The sequence below is a fragment of the Dunckerocampus dactyliophorus genome, chromosome 2, assembly GCF_027744805.1.
Source record: "Dunckerocampus dactyliophorus isolate RoL2022-P2 chromosome 2, RoL_Ddac_1.1, whole genome shotgun sequence".
In the NCBI taxonomy this organism is placed as follows: Eukaryota; Metazoa; Chordata; class Actinopteri; order Syngnathiformes; family Syngnathidae; genus Dunckerocampus; species Dunckerocampus dactyliophorus.
In genome coordinates this window covers 29555115-29576892 of record NC_072820.1, presented here as the reverse complement: position 1 = coordinate 29576892, position 21778 = coordinate 29555115, and the positions used below count along the sequence as shown (strand labels likewise).

Here is a 21778-nt window from a genome sequence, read left to right as displayed (position 1 = left end):
TTCAACCATGCTGAAATGACTTTTTGTGTTTAAACACAGAGTAAACATACACCTATTTTCACTTTACGTTGACGAACAAAGGCACCGTTGTGGGCTTTGGAGGACGTTGCGGCTGTTTTGCTTGCTACGGTTATGACACCCCTGCCAAAAAACTTTGTGAATTTCTCTTAGAGATTAATAAAGTATCAGTCTATCTATCAATTTGGGACAAGACCCGATCGGACCTCTAGCTGGTGGGACAACTTTCACAAGCATGTCGCTATTTTGGGAGAATGGCATGGAATGTTAGCATGTCAAGAAGTTTGTGATTGCGTTTGACTGAGCTGCTTCGCACATTGAAAGCTTCCCTGTTATATATGCCACCTTATTCTGCATAACTACTGTTGTGTAGTTATTATTAAACAAGGACAATTTGCCAGACACACAATTATTTCAGCAATGATAGCGCCACAGCTGATGGAGTTCTTTCTGGTTCGATAAAATGATATACACTTTATAGCATTGTAGTGATAATAATAAAGAACATGTTTCATCAATTTTCACTTTTATGTTCAATATATTTTGCAGACAAATGTAATCAACTACTGAAAAGTAAGGCTACTTTGCTAGCAGTCCACACATAGCTTCTTCCGTACATTGCAATGTTTGTTTTGGCACATTTACGGAAATGTGAACATTTAAGTAGAGAGTTTGGCTTCTCAAAACAATATGCGTTCAAAAGAGTAATACATTTGCATCACAAAAATGCCATCTCAAAAAAAATTTGACCTCACAAAACACTTGCTGTTACATGCGTATATGTCTCTCGCCGTATCACTACGCACTGTCGCCTGTGCATTTATGTGTATGGGATGAAGACACTCTAATTTTCTTCCGTTGTGGAACACATACATTAAGAAGATGGCCGCGGCGCTCCGTTTCAGAGGAAGAGTGGTATTCATCCCATCATCCCATGTGCATTCATCCCGAATGCACATGCGACAGTGTGCAGGAATACAGCGTGCAGGAATATATAATGCCGAGCGTTTTGTGAGGTCTGATATTTTTTTTAGAAGGCATTTTTGTGACGCAAATGTGTCACTCTTTTGAACACGTATTGTTTGGAGAAGCCAAAGTCTTTGCCGAAATGTCCCCAGCAACTAAATGGAACTGCGTTTTTCATCACCAAAATCCGACCAGAACTGGACTTAGGAGACCAAGTGGGGGGTAAGTCGACGTTAATGGACCACAATGCTGATGGGGATGTCATACAAGTTCATGTCAAAAAATCCAAACCATCCCTTCAACAGTCCATTGCTGCAGCACCCCTTTACTTTGGCATGTGCATGACAGCCTCTGCATGCGTATTCGTGTGGATACAAATAGTTTTAAAGCATTGCTGTGTGGATAAGGATATTTTTGACACTGGAAAGGGGCAGATGTGCCTTTTTGAAAATATCCGTATTTGTGTGGACATGTCATAAAGTCATGGCCCATATTTCCAAAATTTATATCCAATTACATCTAATGTTATGTATCTATTTACCAATATTTTTTGTATTTTTCAAGTGTTTATTTATTTATTTATTTATTTATTTATTTTTTTTTTATTATCATTGCGCCTGAAAGTTTCCCGCGGCCTGGTGGTTGGGGACCCCTGCATTTTACACATACAAAATACTGTAAGAATGGCACTTTATAGAATTGGCTTCTTTATTTTATAATGTAGTATTAATGTCTACATCAACAATGTAACCGTTGAATCCTACTGAATCGAATCAAATCGAACAGAATCGTTTGTACACTATCGAATCATATTGAATTGTTCTGTTCTTAAAATGTATCGTTTTTGAATCGTATCGTAACCTGTGTAGCTATAGTAATTTCCAGTTTGTAATGTTTACGCAGCACCCGCTAAATTTAGAGAGGAAAAACAGATTTGTATACATATAAGCCGCACTGGACTATAAGCCTCATGCCCACGTCATAAAATGGCATAATGTGACGTGCACAACTCCGTGAGGACCAGGCTGTTTTTTATTTGATAGGAGCCAATCATGAGCTATGTGAAAACTCTCAACAAGATTGAGCAAGGGGCTCATGCATGAGGGGGTAATGAGCTCCCTCTGGTGGACAGAGCAGCTGAATGAATCATTTCAGCGCACCGGCAGCCATGGCCAATGAACTGCTCTCCTGGTAAGAAATGCATTATCGGAAGAAGTTAAAACAGTTGGTTTTTATTTTAAATTCATACTGGTACTTGTCTTGTTTATTTTTTATATACCTTTTGAGTGTTAAGTTGCTCTTTGATGATTTCAGCCTTGAGTCATACTGCCATATTGAGTAATGACATCCTGGGGTTTCCACTGGGTTGATTAGCTTGTCGTGAGTTCCCTTGTAGTTCGTGACTGGCTCCTGCCAAGGAAACAGCTACTGTTTCCTCACTGTCTCGCGAGCGGCACAGTATTTAAACGATTAGTAGTAGTTCTGAAGTAAAGGAGATGTCACAAGATTAGAACATGGTCATAAATTAGCCGCATCACTGTATAAGTCGGAGGGTTCAAAGTTGAGGGAAAAAGTAGCGGCTTATACCGCGGAAATTACGGTCGATACACATCAAATCGTCTAACACAAGGAGATTTACATCCCTATTCAATGCCCTGACAATCTAACAGAGCTACGCTATAGTGCAAAAAGTACAACTTTTTTTTTTTTTTTTAGTAAACATCAATTATGTTTAAAAAAAATTAAATAAAATGTTTAGATGAAAGGATTAGATGGCGGGGGATGATGCCGGACAGACCTTGGAGACCCAAACGTGTAGTCAGGGTGTGCAGGGAACGTCTGGCAGAGTCCTGATGTCCTGATGACCTCATCGGGCTTTGCCCTTCAGCGTTGACTGGGGTGGTTTGCAGCTGAGTGTGAAGCGCCTGGGTTGAGACTCAGCACCTCCAAATCCGAGGTTATGGTTCTCAGTCAGAAAAGGGTGGATTGCACCCTCCGGGTTGGGAATGAGGTCCTTTCCCATTTGGAGGAGTTCAAGTATCTCTGGGTCTTGTTCACGAGTGAAGGAAGGTTGGAGCGTGAGGTTGACAGGCGGATCGGCGCAGCGTCTGCAGTAATGTGGTCGCTGTACCGTACCGTGGTGGTCAAGAGAGGGATGAGCTGGAAGGCAAAGCTGTCAATTTACCTGTCGACCTGGCGAGGTGTTCCTGAAATGCCCAGCCGGAAGGAGGCCCCAGAGCAGACCTAAGACACACTGGGGGGGTATTGTCTCACAGCTGGCCTGGGAACGCCTTGTTGTCCTCCCGGCGGAACTGTAAGAGGTGGCCGGAGACCGGGAAGTCTGGGTTTCCCTACTAAGACTGCGTCCTCCACGACCTGGACCCGGATAAGTGGAACAAAATATATGGATGGATGGACATCAATTCTCTAATGGGTATAATTGCCCGGGCCCTAACGCATACTCATTTTTTCATTTCCATTGCTTTTTAATGGCATATGATACCTAATGAAGCTGCCAGATGAGTAACAATTTTAAGTGTCCTTTTAACTGACAGTGTCAACTGTATGTAACTGCTGTAGCAACAAAAACAGCACCATCTTTTATGCAATCCAAAGCTTTTTCCTCTCGGTATCTACACGAAAAAGGCCAGTGTAAGAGGACGCTGACTCCTGCACTTTGTCTTATTTGGTGTATTGTTGCCGCAGGCAAAAGGAGACAGTCATCCCCACTGAGCTGCCTCTGGTTCAGGAGGTCACCACCACACTGCGAGAGTGGGCCTCAATATGGAGAGACCTTTATGTGGTGAGTACAGTATAGAGGAGAACATCGGCAGTGTGAAAAGCATTATAGTTAGCAAACACGTCTGTCGCTCTGTTTCAGGGTGACAAACGCGAGATGTTCAACTCGGTCCGGGACATGATCTACGACCTCATTGAATGGCGCTCCCAAATCCTCTCTGGCACACTGCCGCAGGATGAACTCTCCGAGCTAAAGCAGAAAGTCACGTCCAAGATCGACTACGGCAACAAGTGAGGATTTTTGACTGTTTTGAGCAGCATTAACATAAAGAAAGGAAATCTGCATTTCAGATATTTTGGTTCCAGGTACTTGGATCTTGACCTGGTAGTTCGGGACAAGGATGGGAACATTCTGGACCCTGAACTCACCAGCACTGTCAGCCTGTTCCGAGCACATGAGACGGCCTCCAAACAAATCGAGGACAGGATTCAAGAGGAAAAGGTAAAGATGGAGCATCCAGAGGATGAAGGTCAGTCTCTGTGTTCCTGTGACCTTTTGTACTCTTTCCTTCCTACAGTCTCAGAAGCAGAACATCGATTTGAACAGGCAGGCCAAGTTTGCGTCCACGCCGGCGTTCGCCCTCTTCGTGACACTAAAGAACGTGGTGTGCAAGATCGGAGAGGACGCGGAAGTCCTCATGTCGCTCTACGACCCGGTGGAGTGCAAATTCATCAGGTGAGGGCACTTTTGCAAGCCTGTTTTTTTATTCGCAGTTAAAATACTTTGTCATGCTTTTTTTTTTCTTGCTTACAGTGAGAACTACCTGGTAAAATGGTCCAGCTCGGGTCTGGTGAAAGACATCGACCAGCTTCACAACCTGCGAGCTGTCTTCACTGTGAGTGTGTGTTTATATTCAGCCATCTTGTTTGCACAGCCTCGACTTGAAATGGTCTTACTCAGGCCATGTTCACACAAATACACATACAGTCGTCCCTCGCTACATGGCGGTTTGAACATCGCGCCCTCACTCTTATCGTGTTTTACATTTTTTTTTATGAAATTAATTCATTAATTAGCACCGTTTCATGGTTGAACATGGTCTGGTATTAGTAAAAAAAAAAAAATGCTCATTTCAGCAAATTGTACATATTCATGGCGTAAATTAAGCATTTCAAGCATAAAATAGGGCTAAATGAATGAAAATACAAATGTAAGGCATTCAAAAGACATGACAAGAAGTATAATGCAGTATCTGTGGCTTGTGTGCGCCTTTAAGAAGCAGGGACTGGGAAGTGACGTCTGTGATTTTAGCTAGCTAGAGTTGACTGTTAGCGGAGTGCTAGCAGCAGCTTAGCAGTGTAGAGAGTGTCTGACAGCAGCTCCTATGTAAATGTTCACTGCATGTGTTCTCTGCTTGTACAAGTATATAAAGCGATTGAAGTGCATCTTGAGTCTCTCCTTAACCACTAACAGCGGCAGTAGAGTAGTCCTCTACAAAGGTGTCAGTAACGTTACGCTGATGAAACGAGGAAATACGCTGCCATTGCTAAAGTGTGAGTCTGTTAACTCATTTATGTCTATGATGGCTTATTTTCTATTATTACCGTAAATTCTGGTGTATAAGGCACTACTTTTTTCTTAAGCTTTGAACCCTGCGGCTTATACAGCGGTGTGGCTAACACCTCCTTTACTTCAGACTTAGTATTGACTGATTGATTGAACACTTAACTAACCACTAAAGATGGGCATTTTAATGTTCAAATGGCCAGGATGACACCACAGTTTGTTCACATGCAATGCAAACCCACTTCCTTTGCGCTTTCCACAGACTCTTATGTTCCCGGCCGCTCTGACTGTACTGAAGTCGGATAGCTCCTCATGTTAGCCTCTGGGACGCTAGCGCTTAGCCATTCAGTGAAACACTAATTTGAAGGTTTTGACTTTCTTGCCGGCTCGTGGATCTTGCTCGGTAGTGAATTCACGTTTCCCATGATAACAGAAGGTACCGAAAGCTTGAATCTCCACTTGCTCGCTAACCTCTCGATTTTTATGTTATCTCTGGCGTGGCCCCCTCAATATCAGTGGGTAGACAGGGAATCAGACTGATGCCGGACATCGCTCTCATGGCACGTAAAAATGTGCTTGAATAAACAAACAGAGCTGTTGAAAGGCTGCCACTCGTGGCAGCAGTGTTAATTCCACTACATACATACATAGATCGATAGATAGATAGATAGATACTTTATTACTTTTCAAGAGAAATTCACATTTCCAGCAGCTCTGCAATAATGGGCCGGCGTGCAAAAGATGACCACATCAAACCGCCTCTCAAGCGTGTAAACAAACATGGGTGGCTAGTAGCAAACTACTTTGCTCCATCCATCCATTTTGTAGATATGCCGCCTATCCTCAGTAGGAATGTCACAATTCCCGGAAGTAAGCGATGATAGAATCTGATGTTGTGTGTTTGCGCTCGATTAGGAGAGTCCGTGGGGAAGTTTGTGGAAATGTTGTTTTTTCACATGATATTGGGTGTATTTTCATTCATACACATGTTTGTTAGGTAGATTACTTTTCCTATTCAATTTTGCATCGTATTTACACTGAGTGTTGGGCCACCTCTAGTCATACCACGGCTTTGAACGTTAAGTCCAACTTTAAGCCTTTAAAACTCATGGATCGGACCTTCAGGACAAGATAAAAGGTAAGTAGGATATAAATTCACTGAAATATCTATCTGCAGATGAAATTTCATTAAAATCTGATATATACAGTATATATATATATATATATATATATATATATATATATATACACAGAATATTTTCATTTTGGCACAGAATTACGGTGTACATGCAATTTGTAGTGTGACGTAGAAACCGATACAGCATTCTGCTGCCCAGTGGCAGAGCTACGTGGTGGCCATCTAGACGTTTCAGGTATCAACTTATTGCCACCCCTATGTGAGTAATGGTCTCACTTTGGCCACCCCAATGAAAACTGAGCGTGCTTGGCCTACATGAAAATCATGACACTTGATTTTCTTCCCTGGATTTTTTGATGATCAAAAAATGTACATACTCTGTTGACTTTTAAAACAAATGTCACAGCCTAAGCCTAATGGCAAGTATTTCTCAGATGTTGTACAATGTTGTTTACGGCCATGCTGAGAAGCTCATTGCTGATGCTGTATCCATTAGCTTCACAACAGATGTGTGTTAATTCCACCACAGGAGATATGTCATGTTGTACACATCGGTATTGGCTGATACCGATATCGGAAATTGAAAGTGGGACAATATCGGCATATCCGTTATCGGCAAAAATGCCAATACCGGACATCCCTGGTAAGAACCATATTTAGAAGGTAATAAAAAGGTTTCTCAATACCCCAAATACAAAAGTATTGAATCCTACTCTGCGAAAATTCACTTTTCGCGGCCGTTCTGTTACCACTTAACTGCGATAAATGAGGAATGACTGCATATTCATATTTTCTATGCGTTTTGGCCTCTTGTCCACACGTAAATGTATTTTTTTCGTTCTTTTTTTTAAATATATAACTTCTTTTTACTTTAACATATAAGGAACTGTTCAAAGAGAAGTGATGGGCATGTACATTGTGCAGGCTCGTCTAGCTTGGGACAGGTCAGGAATTCTTATGGAAGATCAGAATTTCACTTATTTTCTCTCATTTTCCCTTATTTTTCTGAAACATATCCCTTCTTTTATAATGCCAATGTTGACAGGTACAGTATAACCTGTTGCCCTCCCAGGCCTAATTGCTGACTTCACTCTCTTCCTCAGGATTTAGGCAGTGAAGACCTGAAGCGAGAGAAGATCAGTTTCGTGTGTCAGATCGTGCGAGTGGGCCGCATGGAGCTGCGAGACAATAACACAAAGAAGCTGACGTCGGGGCTGAGGAGACCATTTGGAGTGGCAGGTGAGACCCACCGCACAGACTCAGCAGTGACATATATCATCTATACCCTAGCAGTTCAAAGCTGCAGCTGTAATTTAGAGGAATCCTGTCGAAAACATTAGTTGGCTGATTTTCATGTTGGCTAGTGGCCAGTCGTTTTGTAAACTAATTAGCTTGGCATCGTGCCTGCGGCTTTCTAACTCAGTCTCCTGGCAGGAAGGTGAATGACAGCAGCTTATCTTGAGGCATTATCGTCATGATCACTGCCACCCTGCAAAAGAATGGAAAACACAGTGTTCCTCAAATCGTGGCCTCTGTTGTCATAATCAAAGTGCCCCAATCACTGAGCACTTGGATAAATAAACCCCACACCTCAAATGGACTCTGGCCCCACTTGGTGGCTGTAATTTACTTTGCTATGACTCACATTGCCCTGTGTGTGGTCCATGTCATGACCACAACATACTGTCTGCTGAAGAGTCGTGGCATCGGTAAAGCTGAAGGTAAAACTGCAAAGAAATCCTTGGGAAAAACCTAAGAAAATTCGGATTTTCTCTAAGCAATCAGAGTCAGGGAAGTCAAACAATAAATGACGTCTGTCTCATGCCAATGTAATAATCAAGGGTTTCAGGATGCTAGCTGACGTGGAAGTTTGGTGCAAATATAGGATGGGAGCTAGGGCTATGTAATTTGTTAACAAAGTAAGGGTGTCACCAAAAATAGCTTACACCAACACTGAGGCAGCAAACACTTCTACTTTTCAAAAGTAAACCTCTTTTGTGAAAGTATACTACTGTAAAAAGAAACTTAACATTTCTATTCAAGTTGAATGGTTTGATATTTACTGTATATATTTGTTGAAAATATCCCTATAAGAAATAGTAAATTTGATTAAAATAAAAGTTCACATCGATCAACAATTAATTGAGAAGTTCAGACATTTCATCCAAAAACAACTCTGGTTAGCGCCTTCATTTAAACCATGCAAATAATTTTATAATCCTGCCTTTTAAAAGCATCGGAATCAAGAATTGTTACGGACCAGAATCAAATTCCAGGTCCGAATTCCACAAAAATAATACATTAAAAAAAGACCCTCCATCTTTTTTTCTGAATGTATTTATTCTGTCAATTTATTGTTGTATTGTATTGTATTGTATGTACTTTATTGATCCCACAGCGGGGAAATTTACTTGTTACAGCAGCAAGCAAGCAAGACAAGTAAAGAGAACAGTAAAGTAAAGCACTACAACATGGTTCAGGTGGTGCAGGTGTTGTAGAGCCTGATAGCGGTCGGTATGAAGGACCTGCGGAACCTCTCCTTCTTACACCGTGGGTGTAACAGTCTGCTGCTGAAGGAGCTGCTAAGGGACAGACAGACAGAAAATGCAATTGGAGCTTGTTTTTATTTGTTGTCAAATCCCATTTAAAATGAATTATGCAATAGTTTTATACTAGTGATACCACTGATTTTGTTTCCGAACCCATACTGCACAAAATTCGGGCTGGTTTCGGCGATACAGATCTGATATGGTTACTTTGTGGAAATTGACCTATTGTGTCTTACTGTGTTTTAAAAAGTAATGTATTTCATATTATAGTATCAAGAAAGAAAGACAATTAATGCTTGTATTCAATACATTATTAATCTAAATACATTATTAATAAAAAAAACCCAAATAATTTAATAATTTAAGTTATTTATTTATTTATTTATTTATTTATTTATTTATTTATTTATTTGAAACTCTGAATCATATTGAGGTAGCGGGGTGATTTACAATATAGCCAAGCTAATATACAACAACAGAGAAAAACAGGACAGAATCATATAAAATATGTGGAAATGGCATTTTCAACAATAAAAAAGAAAATGAGTAAAATAATAAAACCATTAAAATAAATGATGAATTATTAAGAACTTCTGTAAGAATTCACACACAGCTCCGTTCATGATCGGTCATCCTTTCAACAGACAAACATTTCAGGCAAGCATTACCTCAAAAGTAGCAAAAGTATTGATTTTAATTTGAGAATTGATTTTAGAGCATATAGAGCTAATAATGGAAGTTTTGATATTTCAGTATTGATTCATGTATACTATATTTCTGGTTGGCACCTGGAATTGTGATTTCAATTTAAGTATGTAAATAAATAATGTAAGCAAATAATCAGATGTGTATTAATATTATGAGGCGATTTATTTATATATGTGAAACATTTATATGGTTTCACAGTTACAGGTGGCACTGTTAGGGAAACCATAACTGCCATGTGAAAACGAGTTTGATGCCCCTGCAAGTTTAAAATGCCTTCTACTCTCTGCACTTGAGTAAATAAATGCCCTTCTCCGCTACATAAGGAAATACAGTAATTTGGGTATTTAATTTGCAGGTTTTAGCCTCAGTTGTGCAGATCACTTTTCCAAGACTGTGGCACACCTGGAAAGTGTGCTCATGTTGTCTCCCATGACCCCCTCACTCCCACACAGATAGTTATTTGTACCAGTGCACTGTTCGAGGGCCCTGACAATGTTATCACAATGCTCTCCTTGTTTCCCCCACCCTGCAGTAATGGATGTCACTGACATCATCACGGGCAAAATGGACGACGAGGACAAGCAGCACTTTATCCCGTTCCAGCCGTAAGTCCACAACTGCAACATAACGTCCCCGCCCCCTTACATTTATTTCCACTATTTAACTATGTTCCGGATGCCAGAGATGCGGACGTGGCGTTCCCTCACAAGTCCTTGACACCAGATTAGCGAGGGCCCCAAGACTGTTACGCTTGTGTGTCCCCCGCTGACTCAATTAAGGCAATCTCATTAACTGCTGCCATTCTCGTAGGACGGCAAGAGTGACCTTTTACTTAACGTGATTTTCTGCATAATTACAAGCGCTCCACGTTCTGCCGGTCAGGCTGGCAGGTGACCTCGAGTTAACAGTTTCATCCTGGCTGCAAAAATCATGGAAATTAGACAAGTGGCTCATCACGTCCACAGATGGTTTGTGCATTGATTTAAGTGGTGAAAAGCTGTTCTGCAACTTAATATTGCATGTTTGCTTTCTCACTTTCAAGTCATGTGCTTTTTTTGGAACATTTTTATATCTTGGAAATGCGTCCCAAGTGAGACCAAATTTTGGTTTAGTTTGTTTATATTGAGAATGTTGACTGACATAAAGAGAAATTTTAGCTTGTTGAAGTGAAAGTATTGAACAAGTGGCAATTATAATAGAATACAATAACAGTTATAACAGTTTTCTCTTATGTCTACTATATTGAGTAATAAGAGTGTAAAGGGGACTATAGATTCAAGAGATTCAAGATTCAAGAGAGTTTTATTGTCATGTGCATAGTACAACAGCAGTTATACCATATAGGGGTGTTATAGGGGCGGCATGGCTCAGGTGGTAGAGTGGTTGCGGGTTCGATCCTCCGTCCTCCCGTGATGGTGTCGAAGTGTTCTTGGGCACCATCTGCGATCATCATCTGATGCTGCGTCATCAGTAGGTAAATATGCTAGCAGTGTCAAAGCGCTTTGAGTGCCTTGGAGCTGGAAAAGCGCTATACAAGTGAAAGACCATTTGCCATTTATTTCATGTTTAATGTTAAAATCTGTATATAGAAGGTTGTAAACAGATTTTCTGTTCTCTAACTATGAAAGCATTTGGTTGATAAAGACTGAAAATAAAGACTTTTAAATATTCAGTCGTTTTTTAAGCAAATTTACCGAGGATTCATAGAAGGATTCATAAAATTAAGAAAAGTGAAAATAAGGAAATTATCAGACCTTTATTCACATGGTGACGTCATTAGACTTCTTTCCCAAGTATTGTAAACAAACATGTAGTATTGCAGCCCATACAGGATCTTGCATCTCTGTTAAATATGTGTCCCAAGACTTCTGCAAATTTGATGTAACTAACAGATTTATTTTGTCTGACACTGTGTGTCAACATGGTGCAGATCCTCCAATTTGCCATCCTCTTTGTCCCATTACATCACGACTGCACATGTTTTTCTCCTAGCTCACGAAACATCACATCTGCCAGTGAAACATGATGACAGTGTTAGTTTTGATACTTAGCGCTGTAGCTGCCAACTGGGCCTCACTTCCTAAACTATAATGTCTTTTGTGCGTGTGTCTTCCGTCATCCGTCCCTGCCTAATGAACAACTTTTTGTGTGTCGCTGTACTTGCATCACCCCTCGGTCGTGTCTTTCCTTCCCCTCCGACCTTTTTCATCACGACCGTCACCTGTCTGTATCTCTTCCTCCTTCATCTCTTCCTCCTCGTCGTTTGCCCGTTTTTGTGTGTGTGTGCACACTGCAGGCTGCTGTTGGACGACGCCGTTCTCCACAAGCAGCTGAACATCTCCCGTTTTTCACCCAGGGTAGCGGGCGAGAACGACTTCCTGCAGACAGTCATCAACAAGGTCATCACGGCCAAAGAGGTCAATCACAAGGGCCAAGGTACTGTTCAGGAGCCATTTATTGTATTGCCTGTATGCTTATACAGGTAGAGTAGGGGAGTTCAAAGTGCAGCCCGGGGGCCATTTTGAGCCCGCAGCTTGTCTTTTGTTGGCTCTGGGTATGTTCTAAAAATAAAATTTATTCTTTATTTGTTCATTTTCCATGCCACTTAATCGTCATTATGGTCACGGGGGTATGCTGGAGCCTATCCCAGCTGACTTTGGGCGGGAGGCGGGGTACACGCTGGACTGGTAATATATATACTGTATATATATACTGTATATATACTGTATATATACAGTATATATACAGTGTATATATATATATATATATATATATATATATATATATATATATATATATATATATATATATATATATATATATATATATATATATATATATATACAGTATATATATATATATATATATATATATATACAGTATATATATATATATATACAGTATATATAGTATATATAACCTTTCACATTCACACCTACGGATAATTTTGAGTTGCCGATTCAAGAGTCAAGAGTTTGTCATATGCACAGTAAAACAGGTAGTTCTGCTATGCAATGAAATTCTTGTTCTGTTCATTCTCCCAAAAAAGAAAGAAAACACAAGAAAATGAATAAGAACATAAGAAACGTTAATACCAAGAAATTAAGCAACAAGAACAGAAAAGACATGAATAGCAATGAATGAATAAATAAATAAATAAATAGAGTTATGAGTGTGTGCGTGTGTTGCGTGCGGCGTGTGTGGCGTGTGTGAGTGCTTCGTTGAGAAGCCTGATGGCCTGTGGGTAAAAGCTGTTTGCCAGCCTTGTGGTCCTGGACTTCAAACTCCTGTAGCGTCTGCCTGACGGTAGGAGTGTGAATAATGAGTGTTGTGGATTTGTGCTGTCCTTGATGAGGTTGTGTGTTCTTCGCAGGACTCTAGCTTTATAAATGTCTTGCAGTGAGGGGAGGGCTGCATTTTAGAGTACCCGGAGAAAACCCACGCACAAACGGGGAGAACATGCAAACTCCATACAGAGATGTCCAATGGCGATTCGAACCCAGATCTTCCAGATCTCCTGACTATGTGGCCAACACGCTAACCTCTAGGCCACTGTGCGGCCTTCTTCATTTATGACATATATTATTAGATATTACACTAATTTGCTTGGTCACCTATAACACAAAGCTAAGTTGAAATAGCTTAGCGTATATTGACATACATTGTATTGGTTTTAGCAAAAATGTATCAAAGTTTCAGTTTGGCTGTATGCGGCTCTTGGTGGAAATATTGTCACTAATTCAATGATACAACAATAATAACAATACAGTACTTACAGTAGGAGGGCTTAGCTAGCACAAATGCAACAATATTACAGTCCCTACTTCTAGGAATGGAATATTTCCCTCTGCTTTGAACAAGACGTGTTCAAGGTTTATGGAAAATATTCCATATATTCCTGTATTGGAATATTTGTCATCTTTTTATATTATAGGAAAGTATTCCTGTATGGAACCTTTGCTACCAACAAGCCTTCAAAGCAGAGGGAAAATATACAATTCCATTTTGCTTTAAGCATATTTTTTTGCCAAGTGCTAACACTATGCTTGTACTTAAAATAGCTTTCTCACATCTACATGGCAGCAAAATCCTCCTAATTAAGACTCAACATGATGCAACGTTATCAGAGATTTGACGTGTATTTCCTGGCCGCCCGTGTCTCCCGGTGATGTCAGCAACTATACTTGGATAAACGGAGCACTTACTAGCAGCTTTCCTTTGGCTTGATCTTGCATATCAAAAGGTTTCCAGCTACAAAGGAGAGTTGCATGTCTGGTAACAACATGAGGCCTCTCAAGTGAGAGCGAAGAAAGCGTAAGGCATCACAGAAGTGGAAGAATGTGCAGGGAACACCTGTCCAAATGTAGTGGAATTAGTAATACCATTAAATGCTCCATTTCACACCTCTGTTCAGTTAACTGCAGTCTCCTATAGTTGCCGGGTATGTGGTCTACAAAAGCAAATAACCGCCGGGGTCTGTAATTAGAGCGTGTTCTATAAAACATTAACAGCTGTGAACTCCACACGATGGCAGTAGCTGCATTTGAAGCTGAAATACAGTAGCTTTATCTACCTTTGCATGGCTTTAAATGTTGCTTTTCAACTGTTGATGTGTAACTCCCACGTGTTCCACTTGCCATCACCGTGACACTTATCTTAAGGCTCTTTGACTTTTGACATCCCCAGGCCTGTGGGTCACCCTCAAGCTGCTTCCCGGCGACATCCATCAGATCCGGAAGGACTTCCCTCACCTGGTGGACCGTTCCACAGCGGTGGCGCGCAAGATGGGCTTTCCCGAGATCATCATGCCAGGTTGAGCCTTCGTCCCGCTTTCTTCCAGAAAGTCAGTGTTATGTCTGACTTGCGACATTTGCTTGTGTGCTTCTTAAAGGTGATGTGAGGAATGACATCTACCTGACTCTGGTCCAGGGAGACTTTGACAAAGGGAGCAAGACCACACCCAAAAATGTGGAGGTCACCATGTCTGTGTATGACGAGGATGGCAAAAAATTGGAGGTATGATCAAACAAATGTATTCCTTGTGTAGGTGATCTGCTATAGTTTGTCTTGATATGGGTTACCATCAAAGCTGTACCCCAAACACTTCTGTTCCTATAAAAAATGTTCTTTCCTTCAAAAACTTTGCATCCGTGTACAGGCTATTCTTTAAATCACGCACCAAGCATGTCAGTGTCTTGTAGTGATGGCAAACTCGATTTTTCAGGGTCAGTGAAACTCGAGTCTTCGTCGACCACCTGTGTGTCAGTGAAACTTGCGTCTTTTGTCGAGCATCCTTGAGTCAGTGAACCTTGAGTCTTCCCCGAGCACCTGTGAGTCAGTGAAACTTGAGTCTTTTGTTGAGCATCTTTGAGTCAGTGAACCTTGAGTCTTGGCCGAACACCCGTGAGTCATTGAAGCTTGAGTCTTTGCCGAACACCAATTAGTCAGTGAAATTCGAGTCCTTGATGAGCCCCCGTGAGTCACTGAAACTTGAGGCTTTGTTGAGCATCCGTAAGTCAGTGAAACTTGGGTCTTCCCTGAGCACCTGTGAGCCAGTGAAACTTGAGTCTTTGTCAGTGTATGAGTCAGTGAAACATGAATCATTAAAAATTGAGTCTTTGATGAGCACCCGTGAATCAGTGAAACCTGAGTCTTCGATGAGCACCAGTGAGTCAGTGAAACTCACATGCTAAGCGAGTGTATTGTTCGTTTTGTCGAGTCTGTGATGCAGGAAGGGGAAAGGAGAGTAACAGTAACATGTTAACGGGTTTCCTTTTTTTAATTTAGCTACTGAGAGCAGGGGTGAGTAAGTGAACGAGTTAATGGAGACGAGTACCCCTGAGTCCCAATTTATCCAAGAGTCGCACACTTCTAGTGTCTTGTGTCCTAATTAATCTTTAGTGCCCCTTGGAGACTCCAGCCAGTGGCCCCCTTTATTTAATGCCTGATGTTTAATTATTGCTGACCCTTGCTGGATGATCCCTCTTTTACTGCAGAGGTTGTCGGCTAATAGGGAGCATGGGAGCTTTGCAGCAGTGTGTGGGAGTGGAATGTGTGTGTAACACAATTTACATCAAATATTCCTTCAAATACCGTATGCCCACTTGCTATGATTGTGTACCTAGTTTGGTCTGATAGAGGAGTGATGATAAAATTTAAAAGTTGCATGTAAGGCCTCCCACAAGCAGCCAATCAGTGGAGAGGGTAATTATACTCTGCTTGCCTCGATTATACACATTAGTCTTAGACCAAGAGGGCCTCAACGCTGATTTGACCCAGCGCTGCCGAGGAGATGCAAGGACTAGTGATTGTATTTAGATGTTTCTAGAAGTAAATTCCAAGCTAGGAGTGTCAGCAGTGAGGCCTAATTAGCTCCCGTTTGCAAGCTAGTATTCCAATTAACGGTCCTATATTATACACATTTTCCACCATTTTAAATAAAGGTCAGAGGTGCCAGTATAGTGTATTGGAGGTGTGTCCAAAATCTTGTTTCAGTGTTCTCTCCTTCAAAGGCAATATCTATTGCGATACTTTGCCAACTACTATAAGAGCTTTGCTGCCTTTTAAATGCCATCTGAAGGACTCGCTCATGTCCAGTCTGGTGTGTAATCATAATTTTAATCATAGATAAGTGTACAAAATACTGCTTAAGACAACAGCAAGTATGCTTAATTGTAAATTATACACTTAAAGGAAAACTGCACTTTTTTTTTATTTTGCCCATCATCCACAATGATTATGTGAGACATGAACACACATCTTTCTCTTTTCTGTGTGTTCTATAAAAACAGCTAAAAAGACTTGGCTAAGAAGGCATGTAAGGGGAAACACTTATTCCACCTATAAAGACTTCTAAAAAAAAAAAACGTGCCAACAACGCTCCATTTACATTATTTATAAAATGTGACGTGCATATTAACCAAACTACAGCAACATTGTTATTATTATTATTCATATTATTACACCAATCGAACTACGTTACTGGCGCATTGACACCTTGCCACACCACACCGGGTAGCTACAAGCCGGCTAGCGGCTAGGTTCACCACACACTCGCCCACAGCGCGTCAGCTCCGCGCTCACAATGCCTCAAGTGTTTACAGGCATTAGTTTCTATGTTGCTATGTGAAATCAGTGTGCCCAGGAAGGAAGTTCTGGTTAGGCCTGTTACGATAATCGATAAATAAATTAATCCAACGATAATGTGTTTGTTTTCCTCGTCTCTCTTTACCACACAGGCTGGATGACAAGAGGGTTCACTCTGCATCTGTTGGTGCGTGTTGAAGCTACAGTGGAATGAACGGAGAGAGTGAACCCTCCTCTCAGACATTCAGCCTCTTTGTCCCAGTATATGGAGGCGGGTCTACTAGTGAGTGGATACACAGAGTGCTAGCAGCAAGCAGTGTTGCTAACTTGGCGACATTTGAAATCCTGTTGGCGACACATTTTCTCAAAAGCGACGTACGACAAATCTAGATACTTTTTCTGCCGTCGTTGGAGAGTTTTCTGGTAAAGAATGACTTAAAAATGAAAGCACGTATTGATCTGCAGTTTGTGTTCTCACTGAGTAGCAGCGGGTGCTCCTGAGAGCTGCGTCCTTCCCCAAAGCAGTCACAAGTCGTCAGTGCACTGTCAGCTCCCGCTGCACATTAAGAGCATAGTGGAGCTCCACTCATCCACGAATCACGCACGCTCAAGGTGTGATCTCGCCCTGTTTTACAGAGCGGTATCGAAAACGTAAATGTGTCTTAATCTTCATTGAATGACTACTTTTTGTCTTTCCTATGAGGTTCTGCATTTTTCCTACACTATCTGTTACAACATAATATGGAAATTGACATAATCTAGTGACTTCTGGTGACTTCTAGGGCAGGCAATAGCTACTTTTCTTACTGAGGAGTTGGCAACAGTGGCAGCAAGTTAGCCTCGTCAATATTCCCCGGTGTAGGAATATTTCAGTTTTAAACAGAATGAACAAGGTGAGCACATGAACACAGATGAACCGATATGTTGAATTTGTTCGACAACATAACATCATAATGTGAGAATAAAGTCAAAATATTATGGGAATAAAGTCATGCTTTTCTGAAAGTAAAATATATATAAAGATTGTTTCAGAAGAAAGTTGAAATATTTGGAAAATTGGAAGAAAAAAAAAAACCCATCAAAAATACGGGGAAAAAAAGAGCAAAGAGCAAAGTTCATACTAATAATAAGTGGCCCTTGCATCCTTTCATTTTTCAGTATGTAGCCCTTGTTGGAAAAAGTTTGGACACCTTTGCATTAAGAAGTGGGACATGAGGACACAAACGTTAGAGACACTAGTATAGCTATGTAAGCTACATTGCTAACATTGTGCTCACATTTTAAGTGACATCATACTCGAAGAAAAACAAACTATCAAACTTTCAGGACCCACTTTGGTATCTGACTGACGGATAGTTGGCAGAGCTTTATTTTCAGATGTGTAGTCAAGCTTGCTTTTTCACAAAGTGGCGAGCGTTTACGCAGAGGCGAGTATCATGTCCACGAGGAAGGAGGTTTTTTCCTTTGTGATGTAGTTTGAGTGCCTTTTCTCTCAAAAGTGGAACACACCAGTGTGGATGATAGATTTTTCTTACATTTAGTGCTCATAAGCAAGACCTTGGCACACACATTTTTAAAACGTCACTTTTGCATAATAAGGGGCGGTTAACAGCCCTAATGTGTGGATGTGTGCTGCAGGACCTCTTGCACAGTTCAGAATTGAGTCTTTTTAACTTTTTTGTTCTTGACAACACATAAGTGAGTCAAACAAATTCCGTCTGAAATATGTAAGAAGGCACATAATGCTTATTTTTGGCATCGTGCATCACACAAAACACAAACATGAGTCTGAGGAGGGTAAGTAAGCCAACGGATGCTGGCACTGGCATGTTTGTTTTTTTTAAGCCTCTTTGTTGACTAAAATAGGATGGGTTTGTTCAGCTGTTTGTATTTAATGTTCTCAACAAGTCATTCATGCAGTGGAATATGCAAATAAGGTACATATAGGGTGTTGTAATTGCTGACATAGTGGCATTACAGCTATAAAGCAAAAATAAATGAGCGTATGGTGCTCCTTTACTTCCTTTTGCCTCTTTTGCCCATCTTATCTCCTTCATTGTTTTTTCATTTATCTCACCACCGCTGGATTTTTTGTTGTTGTCCTTCTGTCGCTGGAAGGATTTGTGATGTAGTGTGGCAAGCGGCCTCTTATCACGCTTGACGCATTAACACCCCACCTCTCTTCTCACCTGTGGCCACACTGGGTAAGAGTGTGGCCTGTCATGAATCCTGGTGACTTAAATCCAGGTGGCAGGGAGTGAGAGTTGGGTGCCTCCCAGCCCTACCAGGCACCGAGGGATGGGGGCTTGGGTGTTTGGGTTGGTGGGTGAGGGGTGGTGGTGGCTGTTATTCCACATAATTGTTGCTTGTCAAAAGCCATTAGCGTAGCTCAGTGGCACTAGTGGGGTAGTTGCTGGCAGATTAATAGGAAACAAAGCTAAGCTCACATACCCCCCTTCCCTCACCCTCCCCTCATACGGGGGGGGTCTATTTTCCATATGCACACTGAAGCGGGTGCAATGGTCTGCTTTCCTAGCCGCTCTTACCCGCCCTAAATAATTTATTTCTAATTTATCTTTCAAATCCTTGAGGCTATAATGAGATTTTCAGCCAGGTGCTTAAGCACACACTGCAAAGAGACTTTATTTAAAGGCCACACGCCCTCCAGGGGGAGTGCATTTTATTAAATAAGTGCGAGTCAAAAATTTAAACTCGTTGATGAACCAGTGAGATTATTCCCATTTAAACTGTTTCATTATGTGCTTTCTTTTCTCTAGAATGTTATTTTCCCCGGTGCTGGAGATGACGGGATTAGTGAATACAAGTCTGTCATCTACTATCAAGTCAAGCAGCCACGCTGGTTTGAAACCATTAAGGTATGTCCTTAAGATCCATTCATTTTCTATACTGCTTAGCCTCATCGGGGTCCGTGCTGGAGCTGACTTTTATGACGAGATACCTCCTGGTTGTTTCTTGTTTTGCTTCTACATTTTGGCACGTTTCAAAGCATATTCACCTGTTTTTGTTATGATAGTATCCCATCCATCCCTCCCTCCCTCCCTCTCACACACGCATGCACACCTATGGACAATTTAGAGACTCCAGTAAGTGGCCACCCTTCTCATGGAATGAGAGAATCTTTGGGGAGAGATATTAGGATGATAGGTGATGGCGCGCAAACCCCCTCTTCTGTTTAGAGAGGGCTTATACAGTAGTTTGAAGTAAATGTCTTCTTTCGTACCTCTTTCAAAACACTGGACATCGTCCCAAAATATACTCCAGATAAATCAGTTTTTAGAGGAGTAGGGACGAGGCCCCAACCATATTATGTTCCCACTTTGCCACGTTTTGAAAACCCCTTCTCTAGAGCATAGTAAGAATGGGCCTCATTCACGAAACGTTCTTACGCACAAATCTGTTCTTAAAGCCTTCTTACGAAGATTTTTGGCATTCATGAAACGTGTTCTTAACTCACAATTCTTAGATCTAAGAACAAATTCTACGAACGCTCAGGAGGACTCTTACGCACAAGCAAAGCTTGCACTTTCAATGCGCAATCGCCCTCATGATGGATTTTGCAACCTGATCCCAAAAAATGTAGTGCAAATAAAATATCCCAACAATTATTTATCATCAAAACAACTAAAATATACTCCATCGATAAATATATATTCAAATCCCAATTCATCAAAAAAAAAAAAAGTAGCTGGCTGGACGTGCGCTGCGCAGGAATGTAAAGGGACCATTAGATTTAGTTGCTGAAAGCCACGAATATTTGATGTCCTGCTTCAGGCTTCAGGCTTCCCTCTCTGTTCTTGCAGGTGTGCAGGATCATCAGAATAACATCGCAATGAAACGTGGTGTGTCTATTGCGCACGTAGCACCCCCAGATAACGACATGCGCCCCCAGCCACGTCTTGAGCCAGAGCACGGGGCTGCTGTATTAATTAGGCAGCGTCTAATCAAATGTAACCACAGAAAAAATAAATTGTCACACACAAACTATGTATTTTGACTTTATTTTTCCATCATGATTGTGTAAATATTTTCTAGAGTTTCCGAAATGGTTTGGTTTTTGATTGATGGCCCACCTCCCGTTTCCTCCAGATCCCTCCGGTGCAGTCTAATCTTTATTTTTTTTTTGTCTATTTTAAGTCAAAACACTTCTTTTTAACCTCTGCGGTGGTGCGTTTCTCCTTGGAAACGGCATTTATGTTTCCTGCAATGGTGCTCCATGCCGACTCTTTTTGGATGGCCTGATGACCGGTGGATACACGTGAAAATAAGGTGGTCTTGTGTTCGCTCACACCTTGTAAAAGCACCTCTATTTCAGTAGAATTGAAGTTTTTCTTTCGTTTGTTGTCCAGCTGCTCCTCAGTCTTGCCCTTGCGCGTTGCCATCTCCGCCTCCAGCTGCCCGTTGCGCACGGCACATTTTTTACCTTGTATGGGAAATAATAGGCGGTGACCTATGCAAATTAGGGCTCACATGCACGGGCATCGCAGTTGGCATTCATCAACCTAAGAACACCGGTGCGAACGATTATCCCTACTTAAGAACGTGTCGTGAATGCGGCGCAGTTTCCAACACGCGCCTTCTTAAGTACACTTCTTAAGAAGACTTTTAAGAAGATTTTCGTGAATGAGGCCCAATGTTTTTAATATGTTGACATCATTCCAGGTTGCCATTCCCATCGAGGACGTGAACCGGAGCCACTTGCGCTTTACCTTTCGCCACCGCTCATCGCAGGATTGTAAGTACTGAAAATGGATGCTGTTTTCCTCCCAAAAGATAAGCGGTCCAGCATATGAGCTATAAAATCGTCTTTCACATTGTGTCACAGTGATGTCTTCCCCTGTGAAATGCAGCTAGAATGGGGAACATGTCTACCTGAATGCAGCCACTGTTCATCCTCTAATTGTTGAGGCAGGGAAGCCTATCCTGGCAGCCTCACAACCTCATCTGCCTGCCACATGCTGAGGCCATTCTTCCAGCTATGCCCCGAGT

At 41.4% G+C, this 21778-nt stretch overlaps 1 protein-coding gene across 2 annotated transcripts in view; it reads left to right on the top strand.

The window, feature by feature from the left end:
• The window catches only part of dock1 (dedicator of cytokinesis 1), a 233058-nt gene that overhangs the window by 28912 nt on the left and 182368 nt on the right, over window positions 1-21778 (top strand). Inside the window, exons 5-16 of one of the 2 annotated variants that reach the window (XM_054800773.1) lie at window positions 3691-3787; window positions 3866-4014; window positions 4090-4225; window positions 4302-4459; window positions 4538-4619; window positions 7532-7667; window positions 10218-10290; window positions 11982-12121; window positions 14372-14497; window positions 14577-14701; window positions 19549-19647; window positions 21452-21524. In XM_054800773.1, coding sequence (XP_054656748.1) covers window positions 3691-3787; window positions 3866-4014; window positions 4090-4225; window positions 4302-4459; window positions 4538-4619; window positions 7532-7667; window positions 10218-10290; window positions 11982-12121; window positions 14372-14497; window positions 14577-14701; window positions 19549-19647; window positions 21452-21524 — 1394 coding nt within the window. The remainder of the gene's footprint in view (window positions 1-3690; window positions 3788-3865; window positions 4015-4089; window positions 4226-4301; window positions 4460-4537; window positions 4620-7531; window positions 7668-10217; window positions 10291-11981; window positions 12122-14371; window positions 14498-14576; window positions 14702-19548; window positions 19648-21451; window positions 21525-21778) is intronic. The other variant, XM_054800780.1, reaches the window with a different exon arrangement.